Genomic DNA, 17,654 nt, shown 5'->3' on the forward strand with positions numbered 1-17,654 from the left:
TTTCCGACGGATTTTGCCGTCGGAAAAACCCGATTTTTTAGTAGTGATTATGACCTATAAAACTGGTTAATATGGTAAAATAATGGAAAAAATATGGAAAAAAAATAATGAACTTTCATATTTTTAATGATTAAGTCTCTAAACATATTTTTTTAATAAAAAAGTACTTATATTTATAAAATGAAACAAATATATATAAAAAAAGTACTTATATTTATAAAAAAATATTTACATTTAGAAAAAAATATTGATGAAATTTATTTTAAATGAAAAAAATATTTAAAAAAGATGACTGATTAAAATTAAAATATATTCCGTATATGATTTCTCAAATTAAAAAAAAAGAAAAAAAATCTAAATGAATAAATTTTATATTATAAGTACTTTTTTAGTTCAAAAAAATGTTTATAAATTTAATCGTTCAAAATATTATAAGTCTTTATTCATATTGTTTTCATTATTTTACCACATTAACAAGTTGTATAGATTATAAGAATGTATCTAACAGGTTTTAAAAAGTCCAAAAAATTATTTAACATGTTTTGAAATGTCCAAGAACTTATTTGTTCCAAAAAATTATTTAAGAACTTAGGGGCTGTTTGGCAGTTGCTGAATGATTTAGTTCAGAATAGTTAAGAGGTTAGAATGACTAAGAAGATCAGAATGGTTAAGTGCTGAATGAAACAAAGTTGTTTGGTAATTGTTCTCTGAATTACAACAAATTACCATTTTAACCCTCAAGAAATACAATCAATTCTAAACGGATATATAGAAAAGATGCTATTCTTCATATCAGTATCAAATCCTCAAGAAATTGCAAAATGTCGGTAATCCAATCATCATTAACATTGTTACAAACATGAAATTAGCAATAAACACCATCAATTTCCAAAGAAAAATGCTAAAAATTCCCTAAACCAAACCCTAGACAGGAGAGGATGCAGCAGTAAGGAGGCTGTGGAAGGCGACCGGAGACGGCGACGTGAGGCGGCGACGAGAAGAGGCGGCGACGAGCGGCGGCAACGAGCGGCGGCGACAACAGACCTGCTGGAAGAAGGCGACGTGAGACCTGCTGGAAGAAGAAGACCGACGATCGTAGGGTTGGGGGAGCGATTTGAAGACCGGCGATCGTAGGGTTGGGGGAGCGATTTGAAGACCGGCGATCGTAGGGTTGGGGGAGGGATTTGAAGACCGGCGATCGTAAGGTTAGGGGAGGGATTTGAAGACCGGCGACGTGGGGTGGGGGGAGGGATTTGAAGACCGGCGACGTGGGGGGAGGGGCTGTGAGCGATGTGTGAGGAATGTTGAGAGAGAGGGCAAATATGGAAAAAAAGAAGTCTGAATGGTTTAGAGACCCCTTACATACAAAATGGTTAAGAGGGAAAATGTAACCATTCAGAGCCATTTTTTTTTGCCAAATAACCTTGACTTCTTACCGATTAAGAGGTTGGCTCTTAATGTAACTATTAAAAGCCAAACAAACAACCCCTTAATCATTCCAAACACTAAACTTTATTGGATTTTTTTTTACACTTTTTCCATAAATATATAAGTTTTTATATTGATTCCTATTTTAATTCACATTCCTTAAAAAACAAACGTAATTAATATAATATAATTAAAAGTATTTGAAATATTCCCCCTTTTACAACTGTCTTCTTCTCTTTCACCAAAAACACGCATTTCCTTGTTCGAAATCTTCAACTTCAATCATTGGGTACACCCACACATTCCTTATGTTGTTCTTCTTTTTGGATTGCTTCCATATTTGATCAGATTTTGCAAACCCTTGCCTTACAGTTCCTGTTACTGACGATAATCCATGGCCGGCGAGGACTCTACCGCCATTGTGGCTGCAATTCAGTCTCTTCTCCGCATAATCCGCGATGTTGCAAGGAGTTCCGCTACTGGATTTACAGGAGGCTTCAAGAGGGATTGTACTGATCTTTCTAGGAGAGTAGCCTTGTTGTCGCATTTGTTGGAAGAAATTAGGGATTCTCAAGGTGATTTAAGGCCGTTGGATTCATCGCCTTCTTCCTCAACGTCTTCTTCTTTGTTATCTGAGCTAATGACAGCTCTTAAAGCTGCTAAAAGACTGCTTCTATCTGCAGGAAGCTTCGATCACAATATCTCTCCTGTAAGTACATCCTCGGTTTTTTTCAATTCGTGAGGTAATTTATTCAACTGCGTAAATTTCAACTAATAAATCTCGATTCACATTAGAAAGATTGAGCGTATGAGAGTTGCGCTGGTTATTTGATCGAATCCCCAAATTTAGCTTTTGAGTGTTTTACTTTCTGAAGGGATACGAGTTATTTTTGTCTGATTGAATAAGTCAATTGTATTATCATGTTGTTAATTTGTGTTCTGATAAATATGGTCACATATTGTTTGGTTCTTAATCATTGATGCACTTGTGCTAAGTCAACCTAAAACAATGGAGAGAAAGGACTGCATAATTTATAAGAAAAGCTTTATTTGAATCACTTGAAAATCGCTTGGATCGATTACAAACAATGGGGACGACATCTGAATTTGTAAGGAAAGCTTTATTTGAATCACTCGAAAGTCTCTTGGATCGATTACAAACGAAAGTGATTCCACCTATTTACAGGTGTCACAGACGACATCCTAGAATGAGAGTTTTCCGAAGGGTGGGAGTCTTCTAGATTCATTGTACAAAATATGTTACTTTGTAGGTGTATCAAGTGCATTCCAAAATGTTCTGGGAAATATTGCATGATACAAGAAAATGTAACACCATTTCAGATAAAACTGCAATTGCCAAAAGATTTCTCATTTCGAGTGCCTTCATGTTCCCTTCTTTGCTGCATGGTATCATGGTCTTCTGGACTGAACTTGTGTGCGTCTGTGAGGTACTGCTGTGACTCGACCTTTTCAGAATCATATGCTTCCATGACAGATTGCTTCCATTGTTAACACTATTTGCTATGATCCCCATACACTTGCCATCAAGGGACTACGGTTCTTTTGCTAGACGCTTATCATCTTTCTGTGCACAAAGAGAACTGCAAATCTTCCTTTCTTATTTCATCCCTTCTTTCTTTCTTCTTTATCTTCCTTCCATTTTGCTCAAATTTCTGCACAAGCATGGTGTCTTCAGTCTTCACAGAAACAGCTGCTCTATCCTTTGGGGTAGAGGACAAGTCTGCATACGTCTCATCCTCCCCATACCCTACGCTCGAGCTGGATATACTGAAATCGTTTCGTTTGGTTTATCAGTGTGAACTATGAACTCCATCATATAGATCTACGTGATCATCTCTTGGTATTTTGCATGCATTAGTATATCATTTTGCCTATGAGTGGATTAGTTCTCTAACCATAACATAACACTTGTAGTTTCCTTGCAAACTAACTGTTATATTTGCTAAAATTCTAAAAATAAGCCTTTTACTTATAATTAAAGGACGGAGCCTCCCAGAAAATTGCATTTCAATTCCAAGATGTTACATGGAAATTGGAGAAAGCATTATCCAACTTGCCATATGATCGTTTTGACATATCAGAGGAAGTTAAAGAACAAGTAAGACTTGAACACTTGATCATATTCATCTTCCAGCATTTTTTTTCTTTTCTTTTCTCAATGGATCTATTTTCATAGGTTGATTTAGTGAAAGGTCAGTTGAAAAGAGCGACAGCACGATATGGTGGACCAAAAGATTCGATTGATATTTCTTGTGGCATATCCAAGCCATTGGCTAAAGAGTCTGACTCTCTTCAGCCAACCAACATTGATCATCATGGATTTGAATCGAAAGTGGGAGGTATTCCAAATGAAAGCCTTTCAAAAGATCCAGATGAAATGATTCATCAGTTGGAACTAGAAACTACTGATGTGGGTTGTACAGTAAACAACATAGAGGAGAACAAGAAGCTTGATTCTCCTGTGATTCCAGATGACTTCCTTTGCCCGATTTCGCTAGAGCTCTTCCGAGATCCTGTTATTGTGTCCACAGGACAGGTACGTCAAATTCAGTATTATACAACGACTTCGATCCCTGAAGATAGTATTAATCGACTCTACATAAATATTGAATAAAATGGTAGTTAGATGCCTAACTTGCTTGAGATACTTTTTTCTGGTTTGGAAGGCAAAATAGATGAAATGATCACTGAACTCCCATGGGTTTTTTTATGTGCCCAATTATTGATGTATGCTTAAATCTTCACAATCATATTTCGTCCAATTGTTATCCAAATTAAAGCAAACGTGTAACGAAGTTTAATTTGTCAATATTTTGAAATGAAGATATTGCTTTTGAACTAAAGCATAGACCACGTTTCAATTTGTGAAATTTCTGGTTCATAGGATTGAAATGATGTAATTAACATGATAATTTAAGCCCATGATTGATAAATCTCTTTCTTTGAAGTATATGATATTTATATACGGCAAAACTCACACACTCCTCACCAATGGTGTGGCTTGGGCCCTCGGGCGTGTAGCTCAGTTGGTAAAAGGGCGGAGCGACTTTGCTTAAATACACAACAGTTTCAAGTTCTTCCGCTAGCCTCAGCCGCTGACCCAGCTTCCAAATGCTTCCTTACATGTGGTTCCTAGGGGAGCAAGTTCCATGTGGGGCTAGTAGGGGTCACTGTAGTCAACCTTTTGCTAAAATTCGGTGTGGCTTGGACCCTTGATTTCCATAAATGTTGGGATCTTTCAGTAACCCAGATACCGTTGGGTCAACGACCTTTTGCTTTGATAAATCTTTTTTTATTGAGATATGCAAGTGAAAGACCATGAAAATTCAATTCATTGTCTATTTTTCCTTCTTTTCCTTATTCTTTTTTCTTTCTTGAAAAGAAATATTGCTTCTAATATTTGTATTATTTTACAGACTTATGAGAGATCATACATACAAAGATGGATCAATTGTGGGAATACAACATGCCCAAAAACTCAGCAGAAACTTCAAAACTTCATCCTTACTCCTAACTATGTCTTAAGAAGTTTGATCACTCAATGGTGTACAAATCACAATGTTGAACAGCCAACTTTACTAACCAACAGAAAACTGAAAAAGAGCGACGGAACGTTTCTTGATGTCAGCCGAGATATCGATGTCATCGAATCGATCGTTTATAACCTCTCGAGTCCGTCTATTGAAGAACGAAGGGCAGCCGTGTCTGAAATAAGATCGTTATCGAAAAGAAGCACAAACAACCGAATACTCATCGCTGAAGCAGGAGCAATCCCAATCCTTGTCGATTTATTAACATCCGAAGATAATATTACACAAGAACATGCCGTGACTTCGATTCTCAACCTTTCAATATACGAAAACAACAGGGGACTCATAATGCTCGCAAATGCAGTACCTTATATTGTAAAAGTCCTCAAAGCCGGAATCATGGAAGCACGAGAAAATGCAGCCGCTACCCTTTTTAGCTTATCACTTGCGGATGAAAATAAGATCATAATCGGTGCATCTGGAGCAATTCCTGCTTTGGTTGATCTGCTTGAATATGGGAGCCGAAGAGGCAAGACCGATGCTGCGACCGCGTTGTTTAATCTGTGTATGTACCAAGGAAACAAGGGGAGGGCGGTCAGGTCGGGGATCATGGTGGCACTACTCAAAATGCTGACGGATTCAGGTGGTTCGATGGTTAATGAATCATTGACGATACTTTCTGTTCTTGCTACCCACCAAGAAGCTAAAGCGGCTATGGTAGAAGCTGGCATTATTCCTAATTTGATCGATCATATGACGGTAGGGATCCCGAGAAACAAAGAAACCGCTGCTTCGATTTTGGTTTCGTTGTGCAAGAGAGACGACGAGAATCTTGTGTGTATAAACAGGCTCGGGGCCGTGGGACCGTTGATGGAGCTTGCCACAAATGGCACGGAACGGGGTAAACGAAAGGCTAACTCGTTGTTGGGGCAACTCGAAAGGTTACGACAACAACTCGAACACGTCTAAGCGACCGCCAACTAACTTCTTTCGGGTACTTTATTTATCTCATTCATATTTTTTACAGCGTGGGATTTACCGGATTGGTTTGATTTTTAACATATTATTTTCATGGCATGAAGAAGAACAAAGAGTTGAAGCAACTTCTGGTGCTTTATTTGTGTTTTCTTCTTTGTGCAAAATTCAATTAATCTTGTTATTGTTTGTTTAAAGATGAATTAATACCAACTTTTATTTTTATATAATTGATTTGATTTCACGCAATCTTTTTACCCTTTTGGTGAAGGATTAAAATCCTTTTAAAATATTGATTGCAACATACTGAGGAAAGTTCCGTTAGTAACCTAAAATTGATTAGGAACTCGGGACTCGTTAACTGTGTCCTTTTTGAGGTTGAATATTCATCGTGAATAACACATTCATGACGAATATAGAAGTGTTATTCATCATAAATCATACATTCATGATGAATATATTACGACATCATGATGAATAACACGTCCATATTTCTGATGAATATGTTACAAACATTCATAATAAATAACACGTCCATATTTCTGATGAATTCTGGATTCCTAATTATCCCACTACTCTATACAACATGAAATACAAGTTCATTTGCCCTTCTATTTGTGTCTTAGTAATTTTGCACATTCTCCCATTCAACTAGTAGCATGGACATGCACTCTCAAATGTTTCATCTTTTTCCATAATAACATGAAACAATAATCTTATCGGATCACTTACCTTACGGGATGAATATGACAAGGACCAATAATCTTACATTAAGAGGTATGATAATGACTAATAATCTTAATTGGTAAATGAGGATGGTGACTCTTACCGGGTAAGATTATTGCTACTATGTCATTTGGATAGCTAAGAATCTTTCTTGGTAAAATAAGAAACAGTGGTGACTCTCACCGGTAAGCATTTAATCAGCCTCCAGAGTTGTGTTGAATGAATTGGAACCGTTTTACTCCTCAATAAGCAAGAGGTATCGTGTTTGAAAGCGCTCGAGTGGTAATGGTATCGATCCCCGTTGCCAGAAACAATCCTTATTAATCATTATAGGATTTATAGCATGTGTTAAAATTAAACTACGTGTTTAAAATGACTAAAATAATGTATTAATGAATATATTCATCAATTAATATATTCACTTGTATTTTTGTATTGCATCAATGACTATATTCATCAATAAAGATCAAGGTTCTAAATGGCATGAGGTGTGACATGACGGTGAGACAAAACCTCAAGTCTTAGGAGCCACAACAAAGCAAGGCCACAAAGTTTTCAAGGCATGACTTATGACGACAGATCTCTCTCTCTCGCATTTATACAACCAATGCAACCCAATAAATTGAAATATTTATAGAAATGATGAAAATTCATTTATTATGATTTAAATATTTATGGAATATGAATACGGTTCATTAATTATGATTAATACTTTATATTAACAAATAATCAAAACTTCTATAAATTACATATTCATCAAATTAAATGGACGGCTGAGATTGAGTTGTGTTGATTGTACAAATGTAGGAGGTTGTATAATAACTCACCTCTCTCTCTCTCTCTCTCTATATATATATATATATAAATATATATATATAAATAAATAAATAAATATATATATATATATATATATATATACTTGGGATCATGTGAGACCAATGGTTTTTCGTGAGACCCGTAAAACCAATTTTCAACCCTTGGATTACATTTACAATCGTCAGATTTGAACATTCATAAATGCCACAAGACTTCTCAATAATTACAAAATTGTCACCTTGCAACTTTAGACCATTAGATCATTAGTTTATAAAATTGATCAATGAACATAAATTGGTCTTACGGGTCTCACGAAAAACCTTTGGTCTCTCGTGAACCCAACCCTATATATATATATATCCGTTTGATCGTGCGTTAATTATCAAATTCGGTTAAGGTACGGATTTCATATCTCACTTGACACGGGGATAGCCATTTGCGTAAGGCTTCCTAATCCAGATAATCTGTGATAAATTCCGAATAATTTGTTTTGAATTTCCTTTATGCTTATCAAATGTTATTGAACTTTGTTTCCTTTTGAACTACGACTTATATTCTTATTCGGAATATGGATCATTTTGATCACTTGACTTGTTTTATTGCTTTATTTGTGAAACATTTTACTATAGACTCAATAACTGGAGTACCGGTATTGAGATGTTTCCATGGTGACTAAAACGATCATGGCGTTCTTATTTTTATAGTCCTTAAAAGTGGACTTGATTATGTACAGGTCGAACAGAGGGCGTATGGATCGATCCTAGGAACCGTTATCGGATAATGAATTGTGGCCGTGGTTAAATCCACGGAGAGGATTGATGTGTTGTGCTCACACCCCTTTCCTCACTTGTGCCTGAATGAACTGATCATCCTTTGGGAACAATGCGTCCTCGTGATGCAGTTTGGTCTTTGGACCCTTGACATGCTTTTGGGGCATTTTGACTTTCTTTTGGATTATCATTTGACGTTATAAATTGTTTTTGAACTTGTTATCTCATATTCATTGTTTAATTATTATTATCCGTTCACTGAGCATTAAGCTCATCCGAAATTTTCTTGTCCTCGGCAGATACATGACTTAGCAGGGATTTTGGGATGAGAACTACAGAGATGACAATATTGAAGATAACTCATTAAGTCATACTTTTGTTAAACTTTTGATGACTAATGTAGACATGCTGGTATTTTGGGACCGTATTTTGAGACACGTTATCTCCGTTTGTGGTTATGTAATTATCTTTTGGTAAATTTTATTAGCCGCTCTGTTTTATATAGCACGTTGTTTGTTTTATTCCAATTGTGGCATCTCCCGTCTTTGACCACGCGGGACGGGGGTGTTACAAGTTGTGGTATCTTTTTAATGTCTTATTTGTTAGTTTATAATATACAATCTAATTTTAATTGTTTAATATTATTGACTCATTGAGTAAATAGTAGAAAACATATGTTTATATATATATATATAAACATATGTTTTCTACTATTTACTCAATGAGTCAATAATATTAAACAATTAAAATTAGATTGTATATTATAAACTAACAAATAAGACATTAAAAAGATAAGAAAAATCAAATATCGCGTTACAAAACCACACACTAGGCTATGGTGTGCCACAACATAACGTAATTTGAGACACAAGCCTTGAGCCACAACATGCCACAATAGCCTATGCGACAAGCCTTTTGACACTGATAAATATATAGTATATATTCATTTTGATGAATATATCTAGTATTTGTATTTTGTCAATAAACATATGCTAAAGTATTAGTTCACTGTTAATTTGCATTTTATCAATAAATACATTCAACATCTAATAAACACTAAGATAATGAATTCATTGGTTTCTCAAATATTTACGATTCTTATTTGAACCAGACTCGATATCAATATATATTTTATAGATGTTAACAGCAAGTTTGGTTAGGTCGAGCTAAACCTACATTCCTCAATTTCAACCCTGTTAATTGACGGGTTAACAGTTTGGTCGAATTTTAAGGAAGATTGATTAGGACAAATATAGCACTACTACCACTCTTTAGGGATAAAAGCTACTCCTTTGAATGATCGAATTGGGATCATAGTTTTTGCTCAATCTCTAGATATCATTCTCTTTATAGATGTTCACCAATGTCTTATACGGTTTGATTAAGGGGTCGTTTACCAAACGCTTACTTGGGTAAGTGAAGATCAAGTTACATTACCCCGGTAAGAGCGAGACAAGGACCGAGAGTCTTACCCGGTAAGTGAGGGAGATGACTCTTACCACGGTAAGAACTTACCGGGTAAACTATTGCATATGAAGCTGTTTTTGTGGACTAAAATCTTACCCGGTAAGTAAATGATAGTGTTAAATTTCACCAATAAGCTATTACCGGGTAAGTGTTTGGTAAACGGCCCCTAAGTTAAGTTTGGTATTCAGATGTAGTAATCAATTACATTTGTATGGTTCCTTTTGGCTGACCAAATAAGCCACAAACCGAATAATCACCTATGGCTATCCGAGTAAGCAATATAGATTATACAACCTATCAAGCCAAAAACGAACAACCTCAAAGATGGTCATGGGACCAATTACTATATGGGTTATGGGTGAGAATGAGTAAAGAACTGAAGATGAACCATACCACTGTAGTGGAAAGTTGTGGGAGTTTTCACAATAAAGTCTCGGGTTCAAATCCAGCCCACCGTGCTCTAGCATTTACCTCCTCCATGAACGTCGTGGCACTTTGGAGGGTAACACAAACTTTTTTTTTTTCACAACTTAAAATGAATCTCGTGACGGTAGTGAAACCCGTGCTTAATTACACCTCAAGATCCAACTCTTGATTATAGCCAAACAAGAATTCATCAACAACACTAAATCACCCTTGTGATCTTATAAAATCAGATGGTTAACAGAAATAAGAATGTGGGTATTTATGTCTTTTGGTAAATTATAGCAAGGAAACTTTGTGATTATGATGACCATGCTATGTCACCTTATTCCTTGAATTCCAAACTAGAGAAATCATAGAATATGGTTATGGGAAACAAACCAAGTGCCATATCAAGGATGATTACGCTCGTTTTGTGCGCCTTCCAACTTGAAGCGCGAGCTCCGTATCGATTTTCAATGATATGTCAAGTGCTTTCACCGAGTGTGTCAACGCTCCGCTGCATACATACATTACCAAATCACGTACCATAAATCATAAATATAAATAAACCATAGGGTCTGGAGGTGAGATATAAGTGGACATTTCATCTGTTCTAACTTGTGAAAGTTTTTCTGACCCCCATTGTTTACCTGGATATGTATGTGACTCCAGTTTGCCCGATCTTGTGTACCGTTTCTAGGGTAACATTTCCAGACGCCTATTAACATAAACCAACATAAATGTCACAAAGCTATAAAAGAACTTGGTAACTGGTATGTGTTTAACATGTTCTATAGGATTATGCAGTTTTGTTTTAGAATCCTCAAAACATTTTTCTAAGCAATTGTCTAAAATAGCAGTTCTTGGTTTCCCTGATTCCAAAGAAGCACTCGTCTAATTAGAATGTATAACGTAGAGCTTTCGCCCCAACCCAAAACCAAACGAGCCCAGTATATCCCACTTGGAGGTGGGGTAAGATGTATGCAAACTTAGCCTCTTCCTCAAAGAGTAGAGCCCTTGTTTCCGTGAAGACCCCCGGCTTGTGAAAATTGTGCAAAAGATAAAATTGTCTTGTATATAGACAATGAAAAATAAAGAGACCATCAACTATTTATAGAAGGGCTTAATGATGATCAAACAAAAATTGCACGATGTTTGCATCCCATAGCCATCTTCACTGTAGTATTGGTCAACTTAAATGAACAAGCACGAGTAAGAAGTTACCTCAGTCTCAAGCCTCCCGTTGATCAGCTCCACAGCTTCTTTAAGCATGGATACATCGATATCACCATCAGGTTGAGGCACAACCATATTATCCAACATTATCCTGCTTAAGAAAGTTTTTTCATTTTGAGAAGCATAATGTAGGACCTCATGTACTTCTTCAAATGTCCTAGTCTCGACCTGTTAATGGAGACAAGTTTTATCTATACCTTCAACCCAACTATACACACGCAGGCACTAGAAATAAACAAGGCACAGTCATTTTCAGCCTTCCGATCCCGTTTTCAGTAAGAAAAAAAGAGCCCAGGATTTTTCAAGCATCCCCGATCAGGCTTTTTCAGGCCCGGGCTTTTGAAAAAAATATATAGCTTGATTGGGCTTTCGGGACTGCTAGGCCCAGGCTTTTTTGAACCGGTCTTCGGGCTTTTTGTGCTTTTCTAACCACACTGCAACAAAGGCACACATGGATTTGAGAGGAAGTGGGATGCTCCACATCTAATAGAAGACAAGCTAAAATAATTGTACAATAAAGGAAAGATTTGCTTCAAAATAAATGATTGAAGACATTGCATTGATTCAAAGTAGAAACTCGTTGAGATTGCAAGATGTTTTCAGAAGCTACCTCAACGCCCATTTGAAGATTATTTTTCTCCAAATACAGGTCCACGGATTTGAGGGCATTTGAAACACCTCCAGCTACGGATATATGGTTGTCTTTTATCATCACCATATCAAATAAACCCATCCTGTGATTCTTGCCTCCACCTATCAGTACCTGTCAGCAGAGAAGCATATGTGTTACGAAAAAGATTGCAGACAAATTTACGTTCAATGTGACTGTAATGCAAGAAAAATAAGTGAACTACACCGCCCACTTATCCACCAAACGTAGCGCTGGGGCAGTTTTCCTTGTTTCCAAAATGCAAGCAGGATGAGCAGCATCTGCCATGGCCTTTAAGAAAATTACACAAAAAAATTAACTTTAGAAGCTGCATGACTTCATTCAACTTATTATTTACTGTCAATCCAAACTTAAATTAACAAGCGTTGATATTAAGAATTGGAGCCTAAATGGCTTATTTTCCCTCTGTTTGCTCAAACATAATTCATATTTATAACTTCATCGCCTGTAGGCATGTGTGAAGGATAAAGGACATGATAAGCATTAAATATGGTGAAGATAATTATTAAGGCTAGACGGGGAACCCAGGCCATACTGTATACTTCTTCCTAATGGTTATGGATAATTATTAGGCTTGAATGATATCAATTTTATAAAGTTATAATTACCAACTGCAATGATTTGATATGGTATTTCAAAACAGTAATGTATTTTCTTTGTTGCTGGCAGTCGTAAGTCTCGTTGCAATTATTTTATTCCTTTTTTCACACTTTGAAACTTCGTTGATGGCCTTTGTCCTAAGCTTGTTGCTTTGTCTTCTGCTTGCATTTCTGTATGTTCTTGACATTTTCAGGCTTTAGTCTAGCTCCTACGGGGTCTTATGTGTTGTAAATCAATATAATCCCTTTGGCTAACAAAATCAAGTAAAAAGTATATCACAATTTTATCATAAATAGATAACACCAAACAGATATAATCAAGAGAATTTGTGAGATTCTCTATTCATCAAAATAATTGGTAAATCAAAATGTCCAATTGGTTGATAGATATAGAGTACCCGAAAACTCACGAGTCATTTGCATAAAGATGAATAAGATTGACTAACATGATCCTAAAATCCACTTGATCTACATGTTTTTTAAACTTGACATTATGGACTGCAACGTCTTCCTTTTCTTAACTATTTTGTGCAATAAAAAAAAACTATAATTCTACATGTGGTGGAGAGCCATTTATGTGCATTGACATTTGAAATTCAACTTAAATATCACTTGTCGAATTTGTGACTACACCATCATACAAATTTTAACATGTCAATACAAAACCAAGACTAGATATCTTTTGGGCAGAAATATTCACACCTTTGTCAGTGTGGCAATGCCACTCATCCTCTGCATAAAATTGAGCACAACCCTTTCGGCTACAACAATGCTGTGTGCCCTTCCTAAATATGTTCGCAGATGAGGCACCAACAAGTTTGACATAAACAGTTTCAACCAATCTTTGAATTTCAAAGAGGAGATCTAGCTCGATCAAGTCTATTGCTTACCATGCACTTTGCCAAACTTCAGTCCTTTACTAACATTATCTCCGTCCCTCTTAAACCATTCCACCTGATACCATTTTGGGCAGAAAAAACTACTAACATTCAGAAAATTAACATAAGTTGTTCAGTTTTGGTAAAGATATTTTGTCTGTCAATACCTTCAATGTAGGATCAACTTCATTAAATATCATTTCACCAAGTGCAATGCCCGCAACAATTCCATCATCCTTCGCCAGAAAATATGCTTCAACTTCCATCTCAGTTGGTATGGTGGCCAAACAAGTCACATCCCCTACATTCATGAACCCAAAAATATTGGTAGATTATTAAAGACATCATGAATGTTTATTAATTTTAAGTATTTTCTTCAGGCCCCCTGCTCAAATCAAATGGCACATGTGAGTCGACACTAACATATTACTATTAAGAAACCAAACAACTAAAAGGTGAATAAGTTTGACAATCCTTTTTCTCTTGATTAGAAAAATAACAATACTTTGACGACAGACAAACAGAGATCCACCTTGTCAAGTGTTCGGTTAAAGAAAGAGTGTTAGTGTAGAAATGACAAAACATAATCAAACCCATGACTCATGGTTACATTTACCAACATTCTTAGGAAGGTTTGGAAATTAGACTCTAGTTGAGGAGCAAATAGAGGATATAACTAAGTTATGACACCATTAGCACTCCTCAACACAAATGGCAAAATCTGATGTGAAATTTAATCTTAGGCCAAATGAAGTAGTATTTTACCCTTTTTTTACACTAACTACAACTCAATGTACATAGCTTCAAATAATTGAATTGTAACAGTATTAAAAAAGTTGGACATCTATCTCCAGCAGCTTCAAAAAGGGATAGCTTAATGATACCCATCACATCATAATCAAGGTTACATTTAGCAATAGTCTTGGCAAATTATGGAAAATTGACTCTAGCTGAGGAATAAATAAATGATGAAAATGATTTACAACACAATCAGCACTCCTAGGCATGAATAACAAAGTCAATGTGACATTTAATCTAGGCCTGAAGATGTGACACTTTCCCCCTTCAATGTACATAGCTTTCAAATAATTGAACTGTAAACAATATGATTAAAAATTCAACAACCAATTGGACCTTTATCTCCAGCATCTTCAGAAAGGGCTAGCTTTATGACACCCTTCAAATCATAAGTAGGGTGCCCTGGAGGCTTCACCACAACCGACCCAACTGATTTTCCATGGGTCGCAGTTGTAGTTGCTGCCATTTTAACAACGACTCTGCTTCTAGAACAACCACTACATCATCCAAAATACCTGGTTTCAGTTTCACATACACAAAAAAAAAAAGTTCTAACGTATATGAATGAAAAAAAAAACTATTCAAGACTTAAGGAATATCAATCGAACCTTGAAGAAGCTGTAAGTAAACTAGTAGGTGAAGCTAATTGGGAAAGAGAAATTCCAAACATTTATGTATTTACGCTATCTCCTTCTTTCCCTGCCAAGTAAAAGAGTAAAAAGCTGATTGATTTCGCTATATGTCTCAAAATCAACAGAAAAAACTTGCAATTCTGTGTTCATCACCAGAAACAATCGATTATTGATTTTGGAAAATTACTACTTTCAAACCACCGGTGCAGGCAGCGTTCGTTCTCCACTTTGGACACCAAAATGGGCGATTTTGGTATCAAAATGAAGACCTCAATCCACACAAAAAAACCGATCAGAAATGTTAAAGGATCTTGTAGCTTTCACCTGCCCAAAATAGATGACGAAGAACCCCAAAAAGCAGAACAAGTTTGAGCACCTTCACTGCCTTTTACTCTCGTTAATATTCTCTTTGTGTGCGAGTCGCGATCTTTTCGTCTTCGTGTTCGAAGCTAAAACAAATTTACAATTTGGTCCATGTAATTATCGTCTTAGTATCTTTACAATCCCTCAACTTATCTTGTTTGGTTACTTTAAGTCCCTCATCTTTTTCTTCATTTCTGAGTTTTTTTTCAATCTAATTAAGGGTGTGTTTTTCTTTAGGCATTAAAAATAATTTATCTCAAAAAATTAAAACTTGGAGGTGTATAGAAAATATATCTAATTATAATTTGATCGGATTATATCCGAAATTTAAACATTTAAATAGGAGCTGTTAATTTTCAGATGTCAATCCAATAAAAATCAACTCATTTAATCCAATTACCACCTAATTTCATATATTATTTATTACTAGAAAGGTATTCGTGCAATGTATCGAAACACTTCTTAATTTCAGTGTTTCATTTTATTCCTTTTTTATGTTGATATAATACGGTTTTATGTGGTTTTGAAAAAACGATAATGTTTTTATTTTTGAATAAAATATAAATTTAAAAATTTTGTAAATTTTAAAAAAATATATAGATATCAGTATCAAATTAATCTTTTTTCAAAAATTCATGTGTTTTGGTGTAATTTTCTTAATTCAAAATTTCTAATTATAATTTAATTTAGGTTTAATAATTTATAAAGATAATAACTATGTATTCTGTTAGTTATAATGATTATCCTAATTATATTTTATATTTTTTATATTTAAAATGAGATGTTTATCCGATATTTGATTATGTTTATCTACAATTAGTCAGACGAATTCAAGTATGGAACTTTAATAAGTTGTACTTATGCACAATTTACTTGTAATCTTAAATTTTAAGTAATATGTATCAATAAACAGTACTTCGTGCATAAAAAATCGTTTTTAAGAATTTTTGTCAAATGCTTTATAATATAGTATAGATACATAATTTTCATTTATACTTTTATATTTTTATTATATATATATATATATATATATATATATATATATGCATTAGTATTAAAATTTTATCCTANTTTATAAAGATAATAATTAAGTATTATGTTAAAATTTAATGATTATTCTAATTATATTTTAGATTTTTTTTATATTTAAAATGAGATTTTATTTTGTATTTGATTATGTTTATCTGCAGTTAGTTACAAGAATTCAAAGATAAAGCTTTAATAAGTTGTACTTAAACACATTTTACTTGTAATCTTTAATTTTAAGTAATATTCAACAATAAACAATATTTCTAGTATAAAAAAATAGTTTTTAAGTGTTTTTGTCAAATGTTTTATAATATAGTATAGATTATTATGCTTATACATTATGTTTGTATGGATGTCTAATATATTTTATTTGATATTTATATGTTGTGTTTTTTTTAAAATACTAGAAAGGTACTCGCATAATGCAGCGAGATACATTTCAATTTTAATATTTCGTTTTATTTTTTTGTCTCCGTCAATGTTATAATATGATTTTATGTATTTTAAGAAAACTATAAACTTAAATTGAAAGGGAGGATGGGGGCATATCTTTACTAGCATCTACCTAGTTTCTTCATTGATATATAGCAATTTACTTTTTCTATTTTTTTTATAGAATCCGTTAATATCGATGATATTATTAGCAATGACTTTTCATCACAAAATAACAAAACACCTTTTTTATGCGGTTTTGTGATCACATAATAATGCTACATGTGTTTCCTTGATATTAAAAGCCATCAACTTTATGACCTAAATGCGTTACTCATATTTATGACATGTTTAAAAAAGCGACCAAAAAAGTTAATCATGCAAAACATAATTTTTGCGTTGTTTTCTTACCTTCTTCATGTCGTGCGTCATTGGCCCGGCAAACATGTCACTGGTGTGGTGACGTTGAACGAATGCTAGTGATTCGATTTACAAATGCTTAGGTGATGCGTTGTAAATCGAGGTCTCTAGAAGGGTATAAGTAGGGATGATACTTTTATTGAACGGTTATTTCTAGTTTTAGTTACAGAGTTTTTGATTTTGTATTTTTAATTTAGATCCTTCTTCTTGTGTCTCTGGCTATCACTCAAACCATTAAAGTGTCGCTAGTATTATTTTCCAATGAGAACTTGATACACATGTTGATAAATAAAATGTTAGGTATAACGCATAGTGAGTTGAAGCAGTTTTAATCAATTATAAAAAGGGTAAAACAAAAAGAATATTATTTAAATCTCAATTTCCGGTATGAAATGTACTTGGAATGAAAGCAATATCTTTCTCAAGACCCACCATTTTCGTGATAAAAACCCGTTAATT

The 17,654-nt window shown here is 34.5% G+C and overlaps 2 protein-coding genes across 4 annotated transcripts; one reads left to right on the forward strand and one right to left on the reverse strand.

Moving 5' to 3' along the window:
- Positions 1-1,737: 1,737 nt before the first annotated feature.
- Positions 1,738-6,080, forward strand: LOC112527300 (U-box domain-containing protein 10-like). The gene is made up of 4 exons (XM_025137854.1): positions 1,738-2,137; positions 3,431-3,547; positions 3,626-3,985; positions 4,866-6,080. The coding sequence occupies exons 1-4, from the start codon at positions 1,823-1,825 to the stop codon at positions 5,946-5,948; spliced, it is 1,875 nt and encodes a 624-aa protein (XP_024993622.1). The 5' UTR covers positions 1,738-1,822; the 3' UTR covers positions 5,949-6,080.
- A 425-nt stretch (positions 6,081-6,505) lies between these two features.
- On the reverse strand, positions 6,506-15,342 carry LOC112527301 (nicotinate-nucleotide pyrophosphorylase [carboxylating], chloroplastic). 3 transcript variants are annotated; one of them, XM_025137857.1, is made up of 11 exons: positions 14,928-15,139; positions 14,656-14,816; positions 13,689-13,822; positions 13,534-13,597; positions 13,346-13,428; positions 12,231-12,314; positions 11,985-12,137; positions 11,363-11,542; positions 10,789-10,856; positions 10,538-10,655; positions 6,506-6,978 (listed from the first exon to the last, which is right to left on the reverse strand). In XM_025137857.1, exons 1-10 carry the CDS (start codon positions 14,987-14,989, stop codon positions 10,559-10,561), a joined length of 1,086 nt encoding a protein of 361 aa, XP_024993625.1. In that variant the 5' UTR covers positions 14,990-15,139; the 3' UTR covers positions 6,506-6,978; positions 10,538-10,558. The 3 variants fall into 3 exon arrangements, with proteins under 3 accessions (XP_024993625.1, XP_024993624.1, XP_024993623.1); XM_025137856.1 differs by lacking the exon at positions 6,506-6,978 and adding an exon at positions 15,276-15,342 and having other exon boundaries at positions 10,304-10,655; positions 14,928-15,018; XM_025137855.1 differs by lacking the exon at positions 6,506-6,978 and having other exon boundaries at positions 10,304-10,655.
- Between the last annotated feature and the right edge of the window lie 2,312 nt (positions 15,343-17,654).

The sequence above is a fragment of the Cynara cardunculus genome (assembly GCF_001531365.2).
Source record: "Cynara cardunculus var. scolymus isolate 2C chromosome LG 15, CcrdV1, whole genome shotgun sequence".
NCBI lineage: Eukaryota > Viridiplantae > Streptophyta > Magnoliopsida > Asterales > Asteraceae > Cynara > Cynara cardunculus.